We start from the raw sequence: 17,142 nt of genomic DNA, 5'->3' as shown, positions 1-17,142 counted from the left end.
CCCACCAGTGTTGCAATACCCGGATTTTTCCGAAGAAAATACTTTTACTTTAAAAAAAGGTGCTTCCGGATATGCCATTGGTGCAGTGCTCTTAAATAAGGACAATAAGCCAGTTGCCTACGCCAGCAGGTCTCTAAATAAAGCAGAACGCAACTATGAGACTATTGAAAAAGAGTTACTGGCGATAGTGTGGGCTTGTAAACATTTTCGTCCATATATTTTTGGTCGAAAATTTAAAATCATGACTGATCATAGACCTTTAGTATTCCTATTCAGTCTCAAAAATCCATCTAGTAGACTTACACGTTTTCGGTTACAGCTGGAAGAATTTGATTTTTCAGTTGAGTATATTAAAGGTAGAGATAATGTAATTGCAGATGCTCTATCTCGCATTGTAATAGATTCAAAGCATTTGAAAGAACTTAATTCAAAAGTTTCTAATTCAACAATTTACGTGACGACTAGAGCACAACAGGCAAAAATGGAAAAACAAAAAGATGTTACAGGGAAGTTAAAAGTTTCTGATGAATTGCGACCTGATCAACCGCAAATCGCTGAAATTTTAAAAAGACCTAAAAATTGCATTGAATTACGTTGTGTTTCGGAAATTAATCTTGATAATTTCAAAGGAAAGAAATATTTTTCAACGTCAGATAAGAAGGTTATTTACTTTGAATCCTTAAATACTATCTATTTTGCATTAGATTCCCGATCGACTGTTGCACGAGATGCATCGTTGAGGGTATTATCTAATCTCTGCAAAAAATTTAATATTGAAGAACTTGTAATCGTTAAAGAAAACGACAGTGCACTGATATCCGATTTTCTTCAATATCTGAGGCGCCCAACTTCTAAAGAACTACTTATTGCCGGCCCAAAGATTTGTATTGTTCAAGGAGTTCAGAAGATAGTTTTAAAAGAAACTAAGGATTTAATTATGAATGAATTTCATTTGTTACCAAGTAGTGGTCATGCTGGTGCAAACCGCATGTATAATAATATTAAAAAGTACTACTTTTGGCCAGGACTTAAGAGTGATGTCGAAAAATATGTAAAATGTTGTGAAAAATGCCAAAAATTTAAATATTCACTACCCGTAAAAGAAAAATTATGTATAACATCAACAGCAACGTCTGCTTTTGAAAAAATATTTTTGGATATTGTCGGTCCATTGGAGAAAGATAATAAGGATTTTAGTTATATCTTAACTATTCAATGTGAATTAACAAAATATGTAGAGGCATATCCACTTAAAAATAAAGAAGCTGCTACAGTTGCAAGACATTTTGTTGAAAACTTTATTTTACGTTATGGTGTTCCTAAAATAGTAGCGACAGATAGGGGTACAGAGTTCATGGCGTCTGTATTTAAAGAAACTTGCTCATTATTAAAAATTTCTCAAATCAACTCTACTGCGTATCATCACGAAAGCTTAGGAGCTCTAGAAAACAGCCACAAATCTCTTGGTGCATTTCTTAGAATGCAAGTGGCAGAGCACCCTGGTACTTGGAGTAGTTGGATTCCTTATTGGAGCTTTTCTTTTAATACAACCGTACATACAGAAACAAAATATGCTCCTTTTGATTTGGTATTTGGTAAAAGATGTTCTTTACCCTCAGAAATTTATAATGTTGATCCAATTTATAACTTTGATAATTATTCTTTGGAATTGAAGTTTCGAATGCAGAGAGCATTGCAAGACGCCAGAAATCACCTCATTAACTCAAAATTGAAAAGAAAATACAAATACGATGAGAAAGCAAGACCAATAAATTACAAGGTCAATGATAATGTATTAATAAGAAATACTTCTGAAAATAAACTTAATCCTATTTTTAAAGGGCCATATAAGATAATTAAAATAGAACATCCTAACATAATCATACAAATGGGTGACAAAGAATACAAAATACATAAAAATAGAACTAAGTTATTTCATAATTGAATATAGAAAATAAAAGGAAAGTATAAAATTTATTGCAAGGATCAGTATGTTATTAAAGTTATTGAAAAAAAAACAAATAGAAAAATTTATTGCAAAGATCATAATCACTAGAAAAAAAAACAACAAAAAATACAAAAAACAAAAAAAAATTGTAAATAAATTTAAATTTTTTTTTCTCCAAGAGGGCAGGTGTGATAGATGGGTGCGAACCCTATCTTAATATGTATTGATTGCATTTGCATTATTTTAATCTAGGTTATTAAGCAATATCATAGGGAGCGAGGTTCAGTGGAAGTCCACTCACCTGCACTCCCTATTCAGCATTTTTGTGTTACTTTTAATATTGTACTTTATGTAGAAAGTAAGAGTTGGAATAAAGAAGTCAATGAGAACAGAAGTGTTCTTTTCTTGTTCACCAAGATTCGGCATATTGGACTATATTCGAAGATTTGTAAGGTGGCATAGGGTAGAGTCAGTACTTTTTTGCCAGTATGCCGTTTTTCGCCACCTAAATTAAAATCACATTTTAAGAAAATTATGAGTTCGTGGAACTACGAAATGAGTGTTATTTCGTGACCTCTAGCCAAATGAATCAGAAAACCATATCAGATGCTCCACCGACTAGAATATTTGCAAGTTAATTAAAGAAATTGTCGACAAGGTGAACAGTCACCAAAAAAAGTCACCAAGTAAACTTGTGAACGCTCAGACAAATTGTCTTGCATTATTTTATGTTTTTTCAGTACAGTATTCGATATTTTTTCACTGAAAGTCAATCCGTTATTAACTAAGCTTTGTTCTAATATCATTTTTTAATAATGTTTTCCAAAAAATAAAGAAATACGGATGTGGTGAAATAGGGCTTAATTTTTTCGGTTGTGTAAGTACTTTTCGCCACTCATTTTTCCAAGCATTTTACAAGTGGCGTTCCTCGCGGAACTTAGTTGAAACAGGCGTAATTTTCAATTGTTTTTTTTTTGACGGAAATAAAAAATGTGTAAAAAATCATCCAAAATACTCTAATAATTGTCTAATATCGGTGTTAAATAAGAAAAGTACTGTACTGTGTACTTTTGGAGGTTTTCGAAAGCTGCTGTTTCTTAAAAATTAATTGAAAACAAGTGGCGAAAAAGTGCTTACACAATGGCGAAAAAGTGTTTACAAGGTGGCGAAAAGTACTGAAACATGCATTGTTGCAGGAAATGTACTTTTTCAACCAGATACTCAAAAGCTCCCGGAAATTCTCCTTTTTCAATAGAGAGATAATGCTTCAAAGCACATGTACACAAAATTTCATTTGATTTTGACAAAAAGTATAAGAATTATAAGGGTGTCAACCCTTAAGGTGGCGAAAAGTACTTACTCTACCCTATACAATTCACGATCCGCGATGAACTTTTACGCGCATTTTCGCGGGGCGCGTATTTTTCGCGAATTTTCACGGGGAACGAATTTTTTCGATGATCTTCGCGGGGCGCGATTTTTTTCTCTGATTTTTGCGGGGCGCGAATTTTTCGCGGATTTTCGCGGGGCGCGTATTTTTCGTGAATTTTCGCGGAGCGCGAATTTTTTCGCGTATTTTCGCGGGACGCAAATTTTTTCGCGGATTTTCGCTGGGCGCGTAATTTTTCGCGGGTCGCGTATTTTTTCGCGAATTTTCACGGGGAACGAATTTTTGCGATGATTTTCGCGGGGCGCGAATTTTTTCTCTGATTTTTACTGGACGCGATTTTTTCGCGGATTTTCGCGGGGCGCGTATTTTACGTGAATTTTCGCGGGGCGCAATTTTTTTCGCGGATTTTCGCGTGGCGCAAATTTTTTCGCGAATTTTCACGGGGAACGAATTTTTGCGATGATTTTCGCGGGGCGCGAATTTTTTCTCTGATTTTTGCGGGGCGCGAAGTTTTCGCGGATTTTCGCGGGGCGTGAGATTTTTCGCGGGTCGCGTATTTTTTCACGAATTTTCGCGGGGCGCGAATTTTTTCGAGGATTTTCACGGGGCGCGTAATTTTTCGCGGAGTTTCGCGGGTCGCGTATTTTTAGCGAATTTTCGCGGGGCGCAAATTTTTTTGCGGATTTTCGCTGGGCGCGTAATTTTTCGCGGAGTTTCGCGGGTCGCGTATTTTTTCGCGAATTTTCGCAGGGCACGAATTTTTTCGACGATTTTCGCGGGGCACGAATTTTTTCCCTGATTTTTGCGGGGCGCAAATTTTTCGCGCATTTTCGAGGGTCGCGTATTTTTTCGCGAGTTATTGCCATCTCACCCAGAATTTATGGATGTTCAGATATATTTATGCATTTCTCATCCAATTTTATGTATAAATATCATTCGTGTTTGCCACAATCCGAATTTTCAACGAAGGAATCACACCTCTATAAGTTGATTTAGACTTATCACTGGCTTTCTTTCTCACCTTTCTCCACGAATAGCGATTTCCTGTTGCACTGAAGTCCACATGAGCCACTCCAAGGGGTATCACTTGAAGATATTTCCCTCGGAATTTTGTCGTCATTGTGAATTCTTGCCAACAACTCCAACCCTTACCTTCGCAGTGAATTGCCGCCATGGGTGGATGATGTGACACTTGTTCTGCCACACACCTCCAACCCAAATCATCCAAACGGTCACACTCATATGTCTCACCAAGTAAGGGATTGAAGGGCTTCCCAGTTCGATTGCTTGTAGTGGAATAGCTAGAAATTGTGAATGCTGCCACATAAGCCAATTGTTCACATGGATCCTCACACTGTGCCGCCTTATCCAACAAATCAGCATACTCATAGTCTTCTGTCAGTCGCTGTAGCATCGATAGGGGTTCATTGAAGTTCACGGGCATGGGTATCTTGGACAGTTCCTTCCCAATGCAATTTTTCATAATTGACCACAAATTGAGTGGATAATTGGGTTTGTCCGGAACGCGTGTACGTCTCTTTCTAATTGCCTTCGGTGTTGAAACTAGTGACATTGACTGTGATGCATTTGATACACGATCAACGGCATCCAATGAATTCTCTTTTGTTTTCTCCGTCACCACCAACACCTGGCGTTAATGCAAACATAATTGATATATCAATGATAATACACTGCTACTCATTAGATAAGATAATAGCAGAAAATTTATGTGATAAGTCATGATATACTAAATGGTTATTTGTGATTCTTAAGAGCCATGTATCACAGGGTCAGTAGCCAGATGGGATTGTGAAGATTATACTGGTTTTTTTTTTTTTTAGAGATTATGCATGTGAACACCTGATTACTAAATTTAATTATGCAGATAATATCCACGAACACGTCAGCATACTTTACAAAAATAGGTAATGCTGCGATTCGGTTGACTAACTCTGAAGGGAAATTCTGTAATACTATGACAATGTCATATGACAAATTTTCGTGGTACAATTTCGGTGACAACTGCAAGGAGCTCTATGAAGCTTTTAGTAAATGATAAGAGTCGGATTTACGATTAGTTCTTTCGAATTTATCACATAAAAAAATTTAAATTTGTCATATGACATTGTCATACTGTTACAGAATTCAATTACTGGATAGATGTTTTAATTATCTTGGATTCTAAAAATGATCAGCCAAAATTGTCCTACTGTCCGTGATAGAGAGAATGTCTGTATTGGAAAGTGTTAACTAAAATCAGACAGATCGAGGCTTATTTGGTCCAAACACCTGAGGATAACTCAGACACCGTTAGCAGTCTTAGCGTTAGTCATGTACTGAGCAACTGGCCGAGCAATGAGCGCGACCGCATTGTCTTCAGGATACAGGCCATGCTCGTGATGGACGTATTGTCGAGTTCCTCAAATTTAAATGAGGGTTGAGTTCAAAATGTAAAATTTGAAGTTGTGTGAAGAAAGTTTTTGCGTGGAGTCTGAATTAGATCCATTTTTTTTCTGGTGTTTCCTCAATATTATCGTGTTATATTAACTTCTGCAACAAATTCCATTTATTTCACAATGAATTACATTGATATATTCTCTAAAGTTATTTATCTTAATTTAGGAAAAGTGCATTTCACATGAATTCCGTTACATTTTTGAAAATATCGTTCAAATTTGAGGAGTAGGAAATGTCATCCATACCCCCCAAATGTTCAAATTTGAGGAACTCTACTGTATCAGTTTTACGGATAAGACACAGCAGAGGGACTTAACGCTTATAATGGCTTTTCGTACAACACAAGACATATTTTCACAAATTTGTTTCAAAACATGATGGCCCTTTTTTAATGAAACTTTTCCCTCAATCTTGAGATGCATTTAATTTTTAAATCAGCTTTTATCAACCTTTGAATCAGCCTTCTATGATAAAGATATTTAATTTTATAAAGTTAAATTTATTTAATTCTTTCAATCGTATAAAACTTCATAATAACGAATCCCAAATTAATATGTATAGAACTTCTAGAAGGTTTCTTTAGTTTTAAAACTAGTCGAGAAGATCTTTTAAAGGTAATATTGGATTAGATGAGCCATTATAATTAGTATTAGGGTAAGTGTGCCAAATTCTGGCCAGCTTGTAATTCCGGCCACCTTGGAATTCCGGACACCTTTTTTATTCCTCGAATCTCCATGAAGTTTTAGTTTTTATATAGGTACTCTAGAGATTATACAATGCAAAAGAAAAACAGAAAATGTAACTTTGACAAACGAGATGACGTGAAACAGACATTGGAAGAAATTCCGAAGGGCAAGGAACGCAAGGAACTATGAGAATAAAGGTGGCTGAAATAGGGGACCAAAGCTATGTTTACATTTTTATTCATTTTAAAATGTACTAAGAATGATTTTAGAGAAAATAAAGACGATATATTGTTAACAAGTTTCCAAGCAACACTCCTTAAGAAAAAGGAATAAAAAAATCAATTTGTATTAAAAATATTACATTTCAAATTTGAGATTTTGGGGCATGCCTGCAACTATGCCGAAATTTGACACACTTACCCTATATTAGTTTTCATCTTATAATTGGACATTGGACATCTCTAATTATGACACGAAATATTTAATTTTGAAGCTTCAAGCGTTCTCTATCTCAGGATTGGGGTGGATAGTTTTGACTCATCATAATTATTTTGTAAAACTGGTTAAAATCGATATTACACTGTCTGACATTGGACATTGCGCTATTTTCTGGAATATTGTAAAAATATTTTAAGGAGTTACGTGGGCCAAAAAGACCGGAAATACATATTTTCTCTATTTTTTTTCAACATTATAAATTTTTATTTTAAATCAAGTTCTCAAGCATATATAAAATCTTAAAAATTTAGCCATTGGGACCTGATATATTATTCATCTGCGACCAAAAAACCAAATATTTCCTGTACGCTGGTGAGTTGAACTCGTATTGAAACGGTATTTTTTAAATTCATTTGGAATTTTGAGAGAATTTTATACAAATAAATACGATTTTCGTCATATTTTATACCACGTTTCGGCTTGAAAAATAGTTGTGATCAAGGTAAAATAAAACTGTTCAAGTACACTGAGAAAAAAAGAGAGTGCGATTAACTTTTTTTCCTCATAACTTTAACACTTTTTAGGTGTAAAAATATATCAACATTCTTTAATGTTAATTTTACACCTTTTTAAGGGTATAATTAACAAGAAAAGTGGTAACTTTAACCCCTAATACACATAAAAAGTATAGTATTTACAGCGATTTCGGATCAATACTGCAGGGTAAAATAAACATTTCCGGAATGTTATTTTAACTTTTTCGGATTTCTCTCAGTGTACAAGTTTAATTCGTCAGCTCACAGGAAATATTTAGTTTTTTTACGTTTTAATAAGTAAACTTTGAGAAATTTTAACCACAGAAAAGTTTTTTTTTCAAAAACCGTCTCCAAATATCAGGTCCCGACCGCTGAATTTTTAATTTTTTAAATGAAAATTTCAGAAAATATAGTTTAAACATTGTATACTACTTTTATGTGCTTAAAAACTCAATTTAATTTTTTTGATTATGTTGAAAAAAGATGTCAAGAAAATATGCTATTTTTTTAGTCTGCGCGACTCAGCTTCCAAAATTGTTATCTTATTTAAAAATTTGTTTTGTTGGGAAACACAATATTCTAACAACGTAAATGATCTTATACAACGCACTCGTCCCTACTTACAAAACTTTATAACAATGAACAATTATAGGAAAAATACTGGGGCCACTGGAGCCATTTCCGATAGGCTGAATTTTAATTCTTTAATTTGGTTATGAAGTTGGTGTACGTGTACACAAAAAAAAAATTGTGAAATTGTTTGTAAATGTTTGTGAATTCCTATTGGGGACTTATGAAATGCTCGTAAATCATATAACCCACAAACTGGTTCGTAAAAGTTTGTACTTTTTAACAAACATTGGTCGTAAGGTGATAATTTGACGAGCATTTTTTGTACTTTTACAAACATTTGTTCGCAAGTGTTTGCCAGACAAACAAAAATCTACTAACAAAAGACAAACATTTACGAACACTTTTTGTGTGTTTACGAACATTTACGAACAAATGTTTGTTAAAGTACAAAAAAATGCTTGTCAAGTGTTCATGTTACGAGCAATGTTTGTAAAAAAAAGTACAAACTTTTACGAACTTGTTTATGGGTTATACATTTTACGAGCATTTTGTAAGTCCCCATTCACAAGCATTTACCAACAATTTTACAAAATATTTTTTTTGTGTAGTAATAAAAATGTAAGGTTGCATTAATCCTAATTTTTATCACAATATGTACGATTGTAAGTAAATTTGTTTAAGACTTTAAACACAATTATATAGAATTTTACAAATTAAAACAGTTTTGGGTTCGTTTTTTCAAATAAATTTACTAATTTGTGCAAAATATTATTCAATAACCTATAAATCCATTTAAAGTTTGAGGTTAATTTCTGCATAACCATACATCAAAAGTAAAGTAACCTATTTTAACGAAATTAGAAAACTGGCAAAGATTATTACAATTTTTTCAATTTTTATTTTAAATTTTGAAGTTTTGCTTCAAATTATCATTGAGCATTTGAATGGAATAAACTGATTTATGAAGTGCAAAATTATTAGAGAATATTTTAAATTCATTGCAAGATTTTCATAATTCCCTTTTTCTCATCCAAGAAGTTATTTAAAAACAATTAAACCTTAATTTAATCTTTTGTTGTAGGTGAAAGTGCACATGCTTGATACCATTGGAAGCTTCATAATAACTAAATTTTCCCTATGTTTCTCAATAAACATGACTCCGCAATATATTTTAAAAACTGACCATTTTCTCATAGTTTTTAAAATATGGTTGCGATGAGTCACATATTATATTGTGAAACATAGAAAATTTAGTCATTACGAAGCTTCCAATGGTATCAAGCATGGGCACTTTCCCCTAGAAATGAATTTTAGTCAAAATTCTGAAACATGTAATACATTAGCAACGATTTAATGTGAAATTAGCATACGAATTCTACTAATATAAAGTAGGGGAAAGTGCTCATGCTTCGTAGGATCTCAAGCTTGGTAATAACTCAAAATTTTCCTATATTTCTGAATAAATATGATTAAACGGACCTAGATTTTAAAAACTAGAGAAAAGTGCATAGTTTTTTAAATACATTACGGAGTCACATTTATTCAGAAACATAGGAAAAATTGAGTCATTACGAAGCTTCCAATCGTACGAAGCATGGGAACTTTCCCCTAAATTTAAATGATTTTACAAGGAACCCTAAAGAATTGCACGAATATATAAAATTAGAATTTTATATAATTTTAATTTTATCTATTTAAACTTATCGTTAGGATTTAAACTTTCCAAGAAATTTTAAAAGAAGATTTTCAATAAATTCATTAGTATTAAGAGAGATTTTTTTATGATAAGAAATCTTTCAAGTTTATTGGAGAAACAAAAATAATGATTAATGGCAATATGTGTGAATTATATAAAGTGATGTCATGGGAATACCCAATATATTGCAGACATAGTGGATTTAATGAATAAAGGACTCAATCAACAAAGATAGATTAAATGGAATTTTGGGAAAATCAATTGACAGTTTGTTTACCTGTTGTGTCTCACTGTTGCCCTCTTCACCCTCCGAAGAGCTTCCAGTGGCATCATTTGATCCCCTTCGATGTGCCATTGGTATCTTCAGTATGAATGAACTATCTTCTTGGGAATTATTTGTTGAAGCACCCTCCTCTTGTGCATCGTAAAATTCATTGTCTTCATCGTCGGACGTTGCTGATGTGGCCACATCTAGAACGGAAAAGTACACAAAATGACAAAAAAAAACGTGTCAATTAGATAAGAAAACTTTTCACTAGAAAAAAGAAAGAAAACTTTCTTCTATAACGAAACTCTTATTCTTATTGACACAATCAACAAATTGCATTTAAAGCCAATCAGTGTGCTTTTTATTATGTCTCGTATTTGCCCTTCACATTAGAACCAGCCAGAGAGAGACCATGAATTTATTTCTTCACTTCCTCGCACACGGAAGACAATTATCAATTTTCATTCACACTGTAAATGCATTTTACCAAAGATTACGTGGAACTCCATTTGCCTACCTCGTCATTTTCAACTAAGCAACATCATCATGGATTTGTAAGATTAATCATAAAAAAATCACACACGACTAAATATGAGAGTATAGTATAAAAAATGTGATGTTCAGTTTCTAAAAATTCTTTTCTATACACTTTGGTTCACACTAAAATCCTCTCTAAAGTACAACTTTTAAAAGAAACATTCGCAATAAATTCAGTCAAAATCTCCAGATGGTTATCACAATATTTTCGATGATCACTTTGATATTGAAACATCCGTGATACAATAAGCAATTCGTAATGAGAATTGCTTAAATTTTTACTTGAGAATTATCGAGAAATTCCCATAGATTTTTGTGCACACGAAAAAGCAACACTGTGGCAAATACAGTATCTCGCGAGCGATTGGCAACAAGGTGAAGAGTGTGTTTTGTGTGTGTTACACTTCTCATTCTCATTCGTTTTCATTTGGCAAAATGTGACTCTCAAACACACTCTCAATCAAAAGTGTGACGTCTGCAGAAGGCTCTTCATTATAAATATTTTTGTACTAACGTTTTTATCAATAAATTTTTCTACAAGTTTTCCAACACATTCCCTATCACCCCTTTAAGGATGCTACGGTATCTGATAAGTTAAAAAACAAACGAGATTGAATATTTTCAATAAACTAAAAAAAAATATTTTCATATTTAAATACAGTAGACTCTTTCAAATTTTTGTATTTTTTGAAATTGTGAAACTGCATAAATCCTGGCATATACCATCTATGATTCAGGGTTTCTGCCGTTTATCTGATGAGATCGGTCGTGGTAAGTCGGCGGCAGACGCAACCAAGCATTAATTGAGGAGAAATATATAAATTGAATTGAATTGAAAAATTGCGTAAAGAAATCATAGGATAAGATAGATTATTTCTAATGCAGGGGGTCCCAAGATTATGCATATTTTCAGGACCTAAAAAACCGCACGAAATGGCCTTATGTATACAGAAAATTTGCATACCCGTGGGAGTTTTCCTTTTGAATAACTTAAAGAAACGCCGTTATTATTATTAATCGTGTCGGGATATATTTTTTTTACAATGTAAATCATGCTGTAAAGTCGTACATCCCGTGTTGAAAGAGTGTACTAAGTCCATTGTAGACCACACAGGAGCGCCTTGCTCGCGATGTGGATGCTTTAATGCGTGATGAGGCGGTGCATTTTACTACATTATATCAGAGTGAAAATGTCTTTTTCTAGACCTTCTCAAGACATTCAGTTGTTTGCACCGGGCGGGACTCAAGCTCACAGCTGTGAGAGTCGAGTCATAGATCTCATCCGCCCAAAACCCAACGCTCTTGCCTATTGCGCCACTGAGATCCTCAGAAACGCAGCAATATATACAAAAATCGTTGGATCCAATTTCTCGGGCTATTGTTCATAGATTAGGGTGGCGGTATTACTTATAGCCAGTCTATACTTGTGGCCACTTCTCAGATATCTTCAATTTTTTCCCCCAAATTAATTTCGAAGAACCACAAAATTAGAAATATTTGATGTGCTATCATTAAATGAAACTTTTAAACTGATTTACTTTTATATTTCGGTAGAATTTTAATTATTTTGTGGAAATTATTTCACTGGTGCGGCAGACGGTCAAATATGCGTCAAGTCGTTAAGAAATTTACTAACGATCTCATAATTTTTAATGACTAAATTTTATATCTTCAATAAAAAATATTTAGTAACTATTTTTCAAAACTTGTTTTCTTAGTTACTATATTTTCATTTACCATTGGTTTTGATGATTTTTTAAGTAAAAAATGTAAAATAAAGACAAGGCCATAAGTTATGACCTATTTTATAAGATTATTAACTTGTGGCCATAGAATTTGACGTGTGGCGCCCTCACAGATATTTGGTTTAGCGAGTTGACAGTTGCATTATTTCGATTCAATGAATTTGAGTTTTCTAGCAAAAATCTAATAAAATTTAAGGTGAGTGTTGAAATTATAACATAAAATTGATTATAAAAGAATAGTGTGTATGATCTTGTTGATTTTTTCAATAAACCTGCATTTTGTTGTAAATAACCCAACTTTTTCTCTTATATCCCTCTTAGAACAATGCAAAATACGAAAAAAAGTCCTATTATTGAACTCAAAGGATGCATGAAGTATTGAGAAGCATTGAGAATGGAGTGATCACGACAAGTATTCCAGTCATTTCAGCTGTACCCCAATCCCTACACAAACTCTGCATTAAAATCTCCGGAAACTCTCCGGGAGAAACATTTGATCACGGATCCTTTCATAGTGCCTAAAAGAGAACAGATAGAGGAGGGTATTCTGAGGTGGGTTCTTCATCATGCAACCAAACGTGGCATTTCTATCACGAAAGACAGGTTGGATTACTGGTTACTGTGCGCAGAATCAATGTTAGTAGTCTGTTACTATTATGAGTCAAATGTTTGAAAAACTATGGAAAACTTGTTAAGAAAAATAATAAAAACCTATAAAAGTGAAAATAAATAAAATAAAATAGTAAATTATTTTATTACTAAGTTGGTTTTATATCATTTGAAATTGTGGCCATAAGTTGTTCCACGATTGGCCATAAGTTCGTAAAAGAGGCCACAAGTTATGAATTTTACATGGTTGGGAAAACCACATATTTTCCGGAGTTTCAGGGATTTTACTGGGAAATTCATTTGAATATATCGAAAGAAACTACATGAAAGAAATTACTCTTAAATTTTTGCTTTAATTGGTCAAAAAGATCAACAGCTATAGGCAGATATGTCCTTAATGTGGCCATAAGTGATGCTTGAACCCTACCCATTTCAATTTTACAGCTGAATGTTGAATCGAAGTATAAAGATCATTCGAGGATGATCCACGGTTTTCTAATGTTTGAACGAGAAATAGAATAAATTTAAACAGTGGATTAACGTTTAAGCCAAAAATTAGACCCCCGATTTCGGAGGTATAATTTTTGGCTTAAACATGGAATAAACCTGTCCACATCCATCCGTAAATTCTTCTCGAAAATACTGTTAAATGATGCCAAATTGATATAATCTGCACTTTGGTGGATTTTAAGAAAAGAAATAAGGCTTTCACTCTATTTACAGCTTCTTGAAAAGCCAATTGTGCCTGAAATAAAAAGAAACATCCACCATATGCAACTTCAATGAGTCGCCACTGAAGTAGGAGTCGCGCTTTTTTGCACCCAGAAAACATGCACATTGGCCTCAATTCTGGGACCAAGATCAAGATCAAGAACAAGAAAATTTCAAGATTTTGGTATTCTGAAATCAAAAAATCAAGATCAAGATGTCAAATCTGTCAAATGTCTTGGAATCTTGAAATCCAAGACACAAACCGTGTGGATATCAAGATTTGCAATTCTGGAACCAATATTTCAAGATTTCAAGACGTCAAATTTCTTGTTTTCTTGAAATAATTCCAAGAACCTCTCGGAGGTGCTTGGAATTTTCAAGATACTAACAATTTTAAGAGTTTCATGCGGAAATTGTTTTTGATGAAGAATATTTCTATAAGAGATGGTACAAATAGAGAACTACTTTGAAAAATACTGCATTTGACCTTGTAATTTAATCGAAATGGTACGTATTTCTAGATGTACATATCGAAGTACACCACTCAGAGGATACCTGCAAAATAATCATATCATGCATAAGCATTTCTTGGTTTATCACAGGTCACAAGATTGGTTTGCACTTCCTGTACTCGCGCTTATGGCCTCTCATTTATTCTTTGATACGTCCTATAATTAATTTTCCTAATTTATATGACGAAAATTCAACAAATTTAACAGAGAAATGAAGATATTTGTCAGAAATGATGTTTAGCTAAGTGTGGAAAATCTTGAAATCTTGGTTCTTAGCTAAGACATTTTAAGTTCCACAAATGCTTCGCGTCAGAATACGAAATCTTGGTTTTGGAAATATTTGACAGCTTGAAATTTTGATCTTGATCTTGGTCTCAGAATTGAGGCCATTGTTTCACATTTCACATCCACAATATTGATTCCTATTTTATATATAGATACTTTAGCAAGTCTGGTGGTTCAAGATTACCAAATAACGAGAAAAAGCCGTGGAATCTTGCTAAATCGAACGAAAACATTGACGAATTGACACTTTCTGGCATGCCAGAAAAGCCAAAATATGGGGTTGCCGTATGAGAAAAACAGCTTAAGCCAAAGCACTATTCCACGTTTCTGCATACGAAAAAATATTTAAACCTAGCTTAATTTTAACTCTAGATTAACACTAATCTGAGGTTCAACTGAAGTTATTCTTCGTTTCAACATTCAGCTGTTAAAGCCTCAAAAATATTTGCATACACTTAGGGGTATGGTAATAATTTCATAAATTATCTCTTAATGGTAGGCAAAGTTTCATAAGTGTATTTGCATAATCCCGGGATCTCCTTTAAGACCCTACTTTTCATTCCAACCTAACTTTTAAGCTATAAAATGCTATCCACAGACACTGAATTGATTTGCCCCTTTAGCTCATTCACTGAATGCAAGAGTGTGCAAAAAAATTATCATAAATTTTATGGACACACATTTCTCACCAACAAAATTCTGTCATACTCGTGTATAGGTTGACCGTCAAATAAAAGTCGCACACATAGAACCATCGGAAAAAATATATCACACATGAGAGACAGGAAAGAGATAAAAAATACAAAATTCACATACATAATACTCTTTGTACGGGGTGTATCAAAAATATTTGGATTTAACTTCAATATTTATGATCATGTGCTTCCTCAATTTTTCCTTTCCCTTTTTTGTCCTATATTTTCGTTTTTTAAATAAATTGATCCTTCATGCAGTGTTCATGGCATAATTTTATAGTATACAATTTCCTCATTTCAATTGGTCACTCGGTCATACCAGTATACACGGCATTACATTCTGAATCACTAAGTCTCTCCTATTGATGAAGGTGGCGAGATCACGTGTTTACCATCGTCATTCACTTTTCGTGGCAATGTCTTTCGTGGCAACTTCTTTTCTCTCACTCTCACTCATGTTTATTCCTAGTTACACTTTTATGTGAACTCTATATTCAACATGATTTCCCCTGATAATTCAACGGCTAATGGGTGAAATGACTGATAAGAGAACACCACACTGATTTATTCATCCAATACATCTGGAGTGCTCACTTTCTGCTAAAATATTCATACTTAATTTATTACAATTTTAATATTTTGTTTTTATTTATTCAAAAATTCAATTATTGGAATTTTCATTGAAAACAGATTTTGCAAATCGATACATTTCTTTACTCAACACCTTAATATCATTGACCATGAGTTTGCTCAAATTTGAGATAGACTTCTGTATTTTCTCCTCAATGTACCCAGGAACGTTAAGGAATCTCAATGAAGTAACTACAACAGAAGCTCCCATAAGGACTTTATCTGTCTGAATGACTTGAAAATTTTTTGATGCCTTCAGCAATGGCTTCAATCTGAATGTTTTTGTCCATAAAATACAAAAAAAGAGAGATGAACAAAGCAATGAATAATACGTTGATAACATTTTTGTTGTAGTATTAAATTTCTAATTGATGACTCACACGCTATAGATGCTGGTCCGATTTAAATATACAATCCTGAGAATTTTGATTGAGAGAAACAGAACATCTTGCACGCGTGATGGTAGATATGGTTGAATACACATCATCAGAAAAATTTCGATTGATTCCAAAGCTTGGGATTTTCGTATCTATATATAATTATAGAAATTCTATGTTTGAAATTCAGGCCAATTAGGAACATTTTTAGTGAAAGAGAGAGGACATTAGGGACACACCTTATAGTGAAGAACTTTCAGCACTTCCAACTCTTTATCAGCCAACGTCACTGAACTACCCTCCGGATGTTCTAGTTTTTGCCACAATTTCTCCAACATTGATGTGGCATGTGATTTTCCACTGAAGAATTTAGTCACCAGTGAAACTATAGAGAGGACACTCCTCTCAAAAGACGCAAGAAATTCCTCCTTCACAACAATCCATCCCAATTCTCCCTTCACTTGTCCCCTATTCACCATCATGGTCATTCGCCTCTGCATAAGGTCAAAGTTGCAGCAAAAGTACAAATCAAATGTGTCAAAGCAGGAAAATTCAATATCAGTGCTGAGGTGCAATTTTGTGCACAAATTCACAATGAGAGCAACAATGTCAGGTGGCAATGCAATGAGTTCCGGTGAATATTCCGTGAAATATTGATAATCATTTTCAGCCACAAAAATTCGATTCACCCAACATTTTATATAATCCACATCTATTGTAGAAAATTGATACTTGTCCCCATCCATCATTTCTTTTTCACTCTATTTACTACGCGTGTATCTTCACAATTTTTCCACAATTTCCACCCTACTAAAGTGCTTTAGAACTTGTTTTTGTTTTGATCAAGAGTTCACACCCACATACACACACACATTCCACATCGCCTGTAATTGTATTCTGCATGTCCAACGTAAGTGGACAATTTGCTAAACCCGCTAAACCATTTACAAGTGAGACTTCCAGTTGAAATTTGGAAGTCTCTCATGCGAATATTATTTTTGGAAATTTTCCATCAAAAACCTAAGCAATCGGTGGGAGTAGTTCCAGAT

The 17,142-nt window shown here is 33.7% G+C and overlaps 2 protein-coding genes across 3 annotated transcripts in view; both read right to left on the bottom strand.

Annotated features, from left to right (window-relative positions):
- LOC129800000 (oxysterol-binding protein 1) overlaps positions 1–17,142 on the bottom strand; it is a 48,288-nt gene that overhangs the window by 14,224 nt on the left and 16,922 nt on the right. For both annotated transcript variants that reach the window (XM_055844350.1, XM_055844358.1), the window contains 2 exons: positions 10,002–10,195; positions 4,360–4,986 (listed from right to left, as the gene is read on the bottom strand). In XM_055844350.1, the coding sequence (XP_055700325.1) occupies positions 4,360–4,986; positions 10,002–10,195 (821 nt within the window). The remainder of the gene's footprint in view (positions 1–4,359; positions 4,987–10,001; positions 10,196–17,142) is intronic.
- Positions 15,316–16,964, bottom strand: LOC129800136 (uncharacterized). Its single transcript, XM_055844491.1, has 3 exons — positions 16,333–16,964; positions 16,097–16,245; positions 15,316–15,988 (listed from the first exon to the last, which is right to left on the bottom strand). The coding sequence occupies exons 1-3, from the start codon at positions 16,840–16,842 to the stop codon at positions 15,748–15,750; spliced, it is 900 nt and encodes a 299-aa protein (XP_055700466.1). The 5' UTR covers positions 16,843–16,964; the 3' UTR covers positions 15,316–15,747.

Source organism: Phlebotomus papatasi, chromosome 1 (genome assembly GCF_024763615.1).
Source record: "Phlebotomus papatasi isolate M1 chromosome 1, Ppap_2.1, whole genome shotgun sequence".
NCBI lineage: Eukaryota > Metazoa > Arthropoda > Insecta > Diptera > Psychodidae > Phlebotomus > Phlebotomus papatasi.
This window is presented reverse-complemented; position numbering and strand designations above follow the sequence as displayed.

Bases quoted from the DNA above. Each gene is read 5' to 3' on its own strand.
- LOC129800136 (XM_055844491.1), bottom strand. From the start codon at position 16,842: ATGATGGATGGGGACAAGTATCAATTTTCTACAATAGATGTGGATTAT. The intron at 16,246-16,332 runs GTGTGTCCCTAA...AATTATATATAG, and splicing joins TGAAAGTTCTTCACTATAAG to ATACGAAAATCCCAAGCTTT. The intron at 15,989-16,096 runs GTGAGTCATCAA...AAAAACATTCAG, and splicing joins CGGACCAGCATCTATAGCGT to ATTGAAGCCATTGCTGAAGG.